The sequence below is a fragment of the Malus domestica genome, chromosome 06 (assembly GCF_042453785.1).
Source record: "Malus domestica chromosome 06, GDT2T_hap1".
Lineage (NCBI taxonomy): Eukaryota > Viridiplantae > Streptophyta > Magnoliopsida > Rosales > Rosaceae > Malus > Malus domestica.
Window position 1 is genome coordinate 22,679,754 of NC_091666.1, and position 10,403 is coordinate 22,690,156.

General features: G+C 37.4%; 1 protein-coding gene across 2 annotated transcripts; it reads right to left on the minus strand.

Annotated features, from left to right (window-relative positions):
• Positions 1–921: 921 nt before the first annotated feature.
• On the minus strand, positions 922–5,669 carry LOC103454628 (uncharacterized). Of its 2 annotated transcripts, none has more exons than XM_008394222.4 (7): positions 4,920–5,669; positions 3,723–4,453; positions 3,505–3,636; positions 3,098–3,380; positions 2,169–2,902; positions 1,947–2,078; positions 922–1,783 (listed from the first exon to the last, which is right to left on the minus strand). In XM_008394222.4, the coding sequence occupies exons 1-7, from the start codon at positions 5,431–5,433 to the stop codon at positions 1,085–1,087; spliced, it is 3,225 nt and encodes a 1,074-aa protein (XP_008392444.2). In that variant the 5' UTR covers positions 5,434–5,669; the 3' UTR covers positions 922–1,084. The 2 variants fall into 2 exon arrangements, with proteins under 2 accessions (XP_008392444.2, XP_008392443.2); XM_008394221.4 differs by having other exon boundaries at positions 2,169–2,911.
• Positions 5,670–10,403: the final 4,734 nt, after the last annotated feature.

Genomic DNA, 10,403 nt, shown 5'->3' on the forward strand with positions numbered 1-10,403 from the left:
GTGTTGTAGTAGTGTTGGCGTGTTTTAGTAGCGTTTGTAGTTTTTTTTATCAAAATAGAGACGGACTAAGAGCTAATTACAGATTTAGACCGCGAACTTTGATGGAAGCTTCAGTTTGGTCTTCAAACCTTTTTTCTTAGTCCCAATTCAGCTCTTAAACTTTTAAAATGTGTCAAATGAAGATAAAAGTAACGTCAGTTTCAAAATTTGACAAGTTTAATGATGGACACAATTTATATTTACATGTTATTCGATCAAGTTTGTAGGTAAAATTTAACTTTTTCAGTTCAACAATTTTAGTACCAGTTTCGGACTAGATCAACCGATCTTTTTTTTTTAATATTTTAGCATAAATATTTACTCTGGACATAGCTGTTCACATGTTATTGGACCAGTATTTTTATGAAAGCGAATGAGTTGTCGAAATGCTCTTTAAAAAGCAGTCACGTGTTAATCTATCAACATTTTGTAACGAATATCACATTGTAAAGAAAAAGACACGTGTAAAGAAATAATTTGGGGCGAAAAAACGCTGAAGGACTAAAGTTAAAATAATGAAACTTTAAGGGGCAATTGCAAATTAACCCATGAACTAAAAAGAGTGTTACACTGCATTGTTTGATGACACAAAAACCACACAAGAAATAAACGAGGAAATAAACGACATCAAATAAAATCCAACACCCATCACTTGAAGGTGAAATGACAAGCTTAACCATTTATTCACGTAAATATTTCAATTTAGAAAATTAGAAGTAATTTTGTGTTTATGAGAAAAACTTGTATGTTACGGATTTATACCCCTTTTCCGTGTCTGTCAAGAGAAGAAAGGGCGTGAAAACATTAAGAGTGGTTTAGGAGTAGTTTTGTGCTTGCTAACGTTAAACGGGCTAATCGTGGCATAATATTGTAACACGGTAATTATAATCTTGGGTTCCAATTCGTAAACTTTATTAGAGAAACTTACACGTTACGGATTCATGCCCCTTTCATTGTTATTTAAACTTGCTAATTATACATGAGAGAGAGAGATAAGAAATGTAATTTTCCATTTCCTTGCTTCCTCACTGACACTAACACTTGTTCATCCAAGAATACCTGCAGCAGTGGCATCAGATAAAACATGAACCCTTGTTTCATTCTGCTCATCTCCTTTCCTTTTCTTCTTTCCGCCTTGATCGTCCCCGAACTCCGGTTCTAACGCCCTCTTTACGGTGCTTGTCACAATTTGTACGTCTTCTCTCAATTGCATTGCGGTGCACGGACTCCCTTGATGTAGCTGATCTTTGAGTTCTTGGTTTTCCTTGATCAGCTCCGTTTTTTCTTTCTTTAGGTTTTTCACCTCTTCCCTTTCGGCTTCGAGTGTTCCTTCCAGCTTTTTCACCAAACCTTTCAGAGAACCGAACAATGATTTCTGCTCGGCAATTACGAACTCGTAGTCCTCTTTCAGCTTTCTCTTTTCCTCCTTTTCTTCTTTTAGTTTTCTCCTCAGTTTTATAGTTTTTTCCTTCTTACTCTCCAACCTTCCAGTTAGCCTGTCCACTTTTCTTTGAGCTCTTGAAACTTCAGCATTTGCTTTTTGAACCATTTTCGAAATAGTGGGAGCAGGGATGAATTGTGATTGTGTCTTTTGAACTCGGAGTTTGTCTTCCGATGAGCCCACTGTATCACGAAACACATCTTCCCCTTCTTCTCCATCTTCTTGTCCATCAATTTCAGCTTCCTCGTGTGTTTTCCCATTATATTTTCTTTTCTTCTTCTTCTCCTTGTCCTTGAAGCTCAGCTGCACATTCGAATTACCGAAACAAATAGGATATCAGCATCTACAACCAAATTCCTACCAATAGTGCATATATAATGTATATGTAACTTCATACCTATTACAACTGCACTGTATTGCATAACAGTTATTATGTAAGTGCTGAATGTTATAACTATAAACTTACGCCAATGTCAGCGACGTCTATTTGTTCCAGTTTTGAGTGCAGTTCCTGCAAGTTCCATTTTACGAGATCTGGTCTTTGTCCCTCCCTTCCTTTGATTGGTCGTATAAGGTTAGTTCTCTCACACAACCAAAGCTATTACAAAGAAAATAAAACAAAACTGCAATCACATATGACGGTACTCTTACATTAGGAAAGTGTTATAAACTAGAGTAGGTCAATTACCATTATGACAACTACACATCCAGGATGAGAATATCCATCCGACATCTTGGTCCGTTTTCCCAACGACTCGTGTAGAAGGTCAGCCACTGCTTTTGCCCATGAATATCTTGAAATATTTTCTAAATCTTCGCAATACTTTACTAGACTCCATGAATTTAACCCACCTGAGTCACAAAACAAGAAGGTACCGCATAGTTCTAGTACAATCAAGCGTACAACATCCTCTACATGTTTTTCTCTCTTCCCTTTTATTGCTTCTTCCAAAGCATCGTGCACCATTTTTCTTGACACGTGTTTCTCCTCGAAATATTTTTTGGTAAAAACTGATTCGTACTTCTTTGATCCTTGTAATTGTACTTCATTACCTTCTTGTGGGAGTCCCAGAATTTTGGCAATGTCTTCGGTTGTCAACAATGCTGATGTGCTACCAAACTCAAAACTCATTGTTATTGAGTTGTAGCATCTGATGATTTTAAGGACATCACTGTCTGATTTCCTGCATTGATCTTCAGAAATCACACCATAGTAAAATGCAGATATTAATGGCCAAAATGGAGTTTGCCGAAGTAACTCCAAGTGCCCTTCAGTTAAGTGTTTCTTAACTCGCTGCATTGTATTAAAAAATGACTTCATATTACAGCGGTATTGCACATGTTTTCCCCCTTCTGCACTTGTCCACGTTCTCATCTTCCTTTTTTGTGTTTTCCTATTTTCCATCTGCTTCTTTGTGACCCCTATATAACCTTCAGAAATATAAGTTAACAACATACTTCTACGCTTATACAGAAGCCAGACCAGAAAAGCACAAATGCACAATCGTCAAAGATAAGTCAACACTTAGATTACCCCCTGACTACCAATTAAATAACAAAACTCAAAATTAGCATGAATTAAATTGCAAATATCATATAAACTCCTTAATCCAATACCTGAAATTCCGAGATCTTTATTTCCTTTAACAGGAAGAGAGCTTACACTGCTACTATTGTTTGCAGCACTACGGTTTGCAGTCAGACGCTCACTTCTTCTTTGCAAGTTGTTGCCCTTCCTCAATTTCTTACTACGCTGCTCAAACTGCGAACTGCAGGTCTCCAACTCAAACACATCTTCCCCTTGTTCTCGATCTTCTCGTCCATTAGTTTTAGCTTCTTCACCTGTTGTTTTGTTTTCTCCTCTTTTCTTCTTCTTCCCCTTGTCCTTCTTAAAGCTCAGCTGCACAGTTGAATTATCCAAACAAATATGATAACAGTTGTATGTAACTTCATACCAATTACAACTACACTGTGTTGTATAACAGTTGTTATGCAAATACTCATATTATTAGTACAAAACTTACCCCAACGTCAGCAATGTCTATTTCTTGCAGTTTCATGTGCAGTTCTTGCAGGCTCCACTTTACAAGAGCTGGTTTCTGTCCCTCCCTTCCACTGATTGGTTGTATGAGGTTAGTTTTCTCACACAACCAAATCTGTTAGGATTAAAACAAAAAATTAATTCATATATGAAAGCACTCTTGCATTAACGAGACACTATATGTAAGAGTACGCTAATTACCATTATGGCAACCACACATCCATGAACAGTACATCCATCGAACCTCATGGTCGATGCTTGCAATGATTTGTGTAAAAGGTCAGCCACTGCTTTTGCCCACGAATATCTTGAAATATTCTCTAAATCTTCACAATACTTGACTATATTCCATGAAGTGAAGTGGGTTGTGCCACTAAATAAGAAGGAAACGCATAGTACTAGTACAATCAGGCGTACAACATCGATTTCTCTCTTCCCTTTTATCGCTTCTTCTAAAGCATCATCCACCATCTTTTTGGACACTTCTTTTACATCGAAATATCTGTTGGTGAAATCTGATCTGTATCTTGTTGATCCTTTCAATTGTACTTCTTCACCTTCTAGAGGAAGTCCCAAAATTTCAGCGATATCTTCGGTTGTCATCCTTGCAGATGTGCTACCAAACTCAAAACTCATTGTTGTGGAGTTGTAGCACTTGATGATGTTGCGGATACCAGACACTGGTTTCCTGCATTGATCTTCGGAAATCACACCATTGTAAAATGGCGATATTAATGGCCAAAATGGAGTTTGTTGAAGCAACTTCAAGTGCCCTTCCTTCAAGTGTTTCTTAACTCGCTTCATCGTATTAAAAAATGACATCATAGTACAACGATATTGTATATATTTTCCTCCACTTCCCGTCTTCCGCTTTTCCATCAATTTTCCCATGTTCTTCCACTTCTTCGGCTTCCTTTCGTCCCCTCTATAACCTATACATACAAATATACATGCACACGTTATAACTAACAGAATTATACCAAAACCAGTTCAGAATAGCACAAAGGTATAATCATCAAATGTATGCCGATACCAATTAACAAACAAAAATCCAAGCACTAAACTCAAAATTACCACAAATAAAATTGCTAATTTATATACTTCATTTTAGATTCAATACCAAATGCTACATTTTCTTTTCCATTTTAAATTGCTACCATTTTTGTTTCGTCTTAAGAAAACACTCATGTTCATAAGCGCGTAGATTAAAAGTACTTTTATTATAAACGTTAAATTTTTTATTAAAAATTCAAGTGCTTTTTACGAAACATTTGGCAGGTGCTTTAGGTTGTTAAAAAGCACACGCAATCCCAAATTTGTTAGTAAAAAAAGTTGACAAAATTAGTACTTAATCCAAAAATTAGTACTTAATTTCGGAAATTCATTAATCCAAATTACCTGAAATTGTCAGGCCTCCATTTTCTTCATCAGAAGCAGAGTTGTCTGCAGCACTATCAGTAGCGATTGCAGCCAAACGCTCGCTTCTTCTTCTCTGCATGCCGTCACTCTCACTCAAACCCTTCCTCCTCTTCGTCCTCCTCAATTTTTCCCCCGGACGCTCCGAAACTACCTCATTGTCCTCGTCATTCTCCGGCAGCTCCTCTCCGCTCACCGCCTCTACCTTGACCGCAGAAAGCTTGAGCCTGAGCTCGTCCTCTGCTTTGAGCTTCTCGAGCCGCTCGAACTCGTGGTTTTCCTCCATCAATGCCTTCTCGTGCCTCTGCCGCTCAATTTCTTGCTTCAGCTTCGCTTCTCTCGCTGCTAATGCCTCTTCGATTCGGGCGAATTCATCGGCCTGAGATGCCCTTCTCAGCGCCGAAAACAACTCCGGGACGCTCAGATTCTCAGCCTCGGCTTCGGCTTCGGCTTGCTGGCTGTTTGAAGGAGGAGTTAGTGGTGTCGCGGTCACCATTTGCGGTGACAGAAATACGAAACGGAACCGAGATGATGCCCCGAAACTTTATCAGTGAGCTTCGGAAGGAAGTGGAGAAAGACCAAGACTCAAGTCCGGAGCTGAAGTCTTGAAAAGCATGGAACGAAGAAGTGACACCGTTGCTGAGTGTAATAGTGGACGTATGAGTGAACAAGATAGCACCACGTGTTGCTAGCATGCATGATCGTACGGTTGTCCCATAATTGAAACGCATTAAGACAAAACGTCCTCTAGGAGTCTTTATATGTATTATCAGAAGTAGTGATATCCACATGATTTTTTTTTCTTTTTTCCATACTTTAATTTTCAATAGCGGAATCGAATAGTTACTTTGTACTATAATTTAATGGTATTTTTCTCCACTTATAAGTGAGAGGTTTTAAGTTTAATTCTTATAAAAAACGAATTTGAATCATATTATTGTTAACTCATTGTGAGACTAAACTCACCCCCTCACCCTTAGTACACATAATATTCATTGTTCAAAAAAAAAAAAACAGCTGAATTGAATAGATTAGCAGGAGTTTATAGAAGGTAAAAAGAAGTGTGTGAATAACACCACTCATTGTAATGGACAATACTAGACTCCACCATAAAAAGAGATGCATTTTCTCACCATCCTCAAGTGATGGTAGTGCTCACCCTTCTACTTATTATTATTGAATGAGTTTAAATTTTGAGATTTGTGTTAATCCACTAAATAGATCTTGAAATTTAAACTCATTCAACGATGATAAAAAAAAAAGTAAGCATCATCATCATGTGCAAGGAACCAAATGCCGATAATATCGGCGATATATCGCCGATATTATCGGTTTTTTGCCGGACTGATATTTTAATAGGTATCCAAAGGGTTTTTGTCAAAATATTACGATATTGTCGATATTATCGCGAAATTTCGGAACTGTGCAAATCGAAGACGAACGCCGGAGATTCTACAGCTCCGGCCGACTATAAAACAGCCCCCTAGACTCCGATCTAGGTATGAAAATGAAATAGAAGACGAGAGGAACGTTTTTATAACGTCCGTTTGCCGTGAAACGGTCGGAGGTGTTCGGAAAGTTCGTCGACACCCACGGCCTCGCCGGAGATGGGTGTGCCTATTCCCGAGCCGATTTCATCCCAAAAACCTTGCAAAAACACGAGATAGAACTTCAATTTCACATCTAAGCTTCGATCTAGAACAGAAAAAGAAAAACCCGAAGCTTACCTAACCGGAGAAATTGAAGAAACTCGTCAGAGCAGGTGCGATGGTGTGCGTGTGGGTCTCTGTGCAGAGAGAAATGAGAGGTGTATGTGGGTCTCGGTGCAGAGAGAAATGAGAGGGATGAGCAGAAGGCTGTGGTGTGTGTGTGGGAGAAGGGAGAAGAGAGATCGAGAGATCTCTGTGTGTGTGTGCGGGAGTGGAGAATGAAGAGAATAGAGAAGGATCGAGAGAGAGAGACAGAGGTCTCTGTGTGTCTGCGTGTGTGATGTTTGTGTGCGTGCGTTGTGTCACTGTGTGTGTGTGTGGGGTTCCTCCTGTCAGGACTCAGGACTCACTCAGGAATTTTTGACAACTTTTACAATTATTTTGACAATTTTAGACCACTTTTACAATTATAACTTGTACAATTTCAGACCATGGATGGTGGTTTCATTCAAAACCGTGTGCCACTGTGATATTCTTTCAAGAGGTGGAGTATCAGAGCCATTCAGAGCATTTTCGTTTCTTCTTCTTCCCTTACCCCTTTCAAAGCCATTCCAGATCCATTCCAGAACTTGAACACAAAGGGTTCCATATTTAAAGTAAGTTTACAAACTTATATTTATATTATTGTAATTTATACAACAACAAAAAAATTTGTGTGGACTCGTATGTTAATTTTTTTAAGTAATTAATACTTGCATGTTAGTTTTTGTAAGTAATTAAGTAATGTTAACAATTACATGTTAATTTTTTTAAGTAATTAAGTAATGTTGTATAATTATTCCCTAGGATAATTTTAATATGTTTAATGTTATTTATTATTTTATTAATATTAGGTTTTATTATCAAATTGGATTATTATTCATTAATATTAGGTTTTTTTATTATCAAATTGGATTATTATCAAATTGGATTATTCATTAAATTGGATTATTATTAAATTGGATTATTATCAAATTGGATTATTATTCATCACTATGTTTTATATTAGGATTATTTTTTTATCAAATTGGATTATTATTCATTAATATTAGGTTTTATTATTCCATATTATTTTTATAATTACTTAAATTTTTACAATCATTTTCTTTACTTCGTATTTAATTATTCTGTAGAATAACTTTATTATTTAGGTTCTCTTATATAACTGTCATCACTACTATATTTTTTGGTCGAAAAATAATTGTCTAATTTTCATGAAAAATAAATATAGGTACGTTTAAGATGTCCAGTAGAGTTACTAAACGTGATCCAGCTTAGGAACATGGAGACCCAATAAACGGAAACAGACATGGCACAATTTGCAAATATTGTGGTCGGGTAATGAAGAGTGGCGGAGTGACACGACTTAAGTACCATCTTAGTGAATTAGATCCAGCAAAAAATGTCAAACGATGCGATAATGTCCCCCCAGAAGTGAAGGCATTCATCATCACATTATTAAAAAATAAAAAACAGCAGAAGGAAAAGATAACACATGGAATGGAAAATATTCGAGCTGGGCTACGAGGAGAAGTCTATGGCCAAGCGGTTGACAGTGATGATGATGACGATGAGGACGAATGTGATGATGACGATGAGGACGAATGTGATGATGACATGGGACTTGAAGAACGACGCAGTTTGAAACAAGCATTACGTGCCTCCAAACAGTCAGCATGGGAAAGAGAACACCTTCATAAAATTCCTAATAGAGCACAAGGTTCCGGGACAAGTGGTGGTGCACAAATGAGACGAGGAGGCAGTCTTAGAGAATCACAACCAACACCACCAATAGCCCCAAGTTTATATAAGTCATCCAAAGCATGTCAAAGGAGTGTTTGGAGTTATTTCACTGGAGGTAATGTGAAGGAGGGAATGAGGCGTCTAATTAGCAAGTTCTTTATCTATGAAAATGTCCCTGCTGAGAAAGCATCATCACATCATTTCAAAAATATGGTAGTGGGATGTCAACAGGCCGGTGTTGGAGTACAACCTCCCACTCCCTATGAGATAAGAAACAAATATTTGGATATGGAGTATAAAGACATTGGCGAGTATGTTAACAAGTTGAGGTCAAAGTGGGAAACTAATGGTTGCACAATCATGTGTGACGGATGGACTAGCCCGATCAGATTGTCTATTATAAACTTCTTGGTATACTCCAAGGGAAAGACAATTTTTTTGAAGTCTGTTGATGCTTCAGACCATATAAAGAACTACAAGTATATTTACAAATGATTGAGGGATGTAATCATGGAGGTGAGAGAGCATAATGTTGTCCAAGTCGTGATCGACAATGGTTCTGCATTTGTCAAAGCTGGAAAAAAGTTAATGAAGCATCATAATGTGTTTTGGACATCATGTGCAGCACATTGTATTGATCTCATGTTTGAGGCAATGGGGAAGAGAGATAATGTTGCTAATGTGGTAAAAAGAGCTAGAACGATCACAAATTATATTTACAATCACGGTTGGTTGTTGGCAAAGATGCGTGAATTTTGCAAAGGAGAAATTATTCGTCTAGCTACCACTTGATTCGCCACCAACTATATTGCATTAGACAGCCTACTTAAGAAGAAAGCAGGGTTGAAGCAACTATTCACTAGTGACGATTGGGCCAACCACAATTTCAGCTGCTCAAATGCAGGTCATATGGTGGAAAGTATAATGCTTGATCATGCTTTTTGGACTCAATCAGAACATGTGTGCCAAGTGTTTAAACCTCTTTACAAAGTTTTACGGATCGTTGACACAGAGGTGTATCCTACTATGGGGGCAATATATGAGTTAATGCGTGTAGTGAAGGATGAATTGGAAAGAAAATATGGTGCAAGGTGGGTCATAAAGATAATTGAAGACCGATGGTATAAAACATTATACCACGATTTGCATGCAGCATGTATACATTATGTCATAATTTGCAATTTATTTCTTTAGTTGCATAAGTATTATTTCTCTTATTAGAGTATGTGTTTCTTTGAACAACATATTATTTGAATCCTCGATATCAATACAGACCCGGTGTTGGAGATGATGGTACATTTATACGTGTTGTACATAATGTATACTCTAAATTAGACCCTGCATCACCAGTAGTTGGCCAATTTGGAAATGAGGTACACAATTACTTAAATTATAATAATTACTTTGTTTGATTAAACTAACACGATTTATTGAATTCAGCTAACATGGTTTAAAAATGCAAGAAGAACTTTTGGAGAACCAACATCAGTTGCTGCCCGAACAAAAATGTCTCCGAGTGAGTGTAAACATATTTCACGATAAGTTTATAATAAAATTTGTTGGAGTTATTAGGCTTATCAACATTGTTTTTCATTGTAGCTGAATGGTGGATCATGTATGGGACCAATGCACCAACTGTGAGAAAGTTAGCAATCAAAGTATTATCACAAACAGCTTCCTCATCTGCTTGTGAAAGAAATTGGAGCACATTTGCACTCATACACACAAAACAAAGAAATAGGTTGGCTCATAGTAGGTTGGAAAAATTAGTTTATTGCTACTACAATATGAAGCTTCAAATTCGAGATAAGGAAGCAAAAATAGATCATGTCGACCGTGGTGACCTACTAGATGTGTTTGATATTGTTGTTGAAGATGATGATACAGAGGGTAACCAACTTTATCAATGGATTAGACCTCTTCATTTAGATGATGATGAAGGCAACCCAGCTCCCAGAGTTGCTGAAGAAGCACGTAATGAAGGGATAAATGTAGAAAGAGTATTAGCGGAGGAGGTGGGATCTAGCAGCGCTGA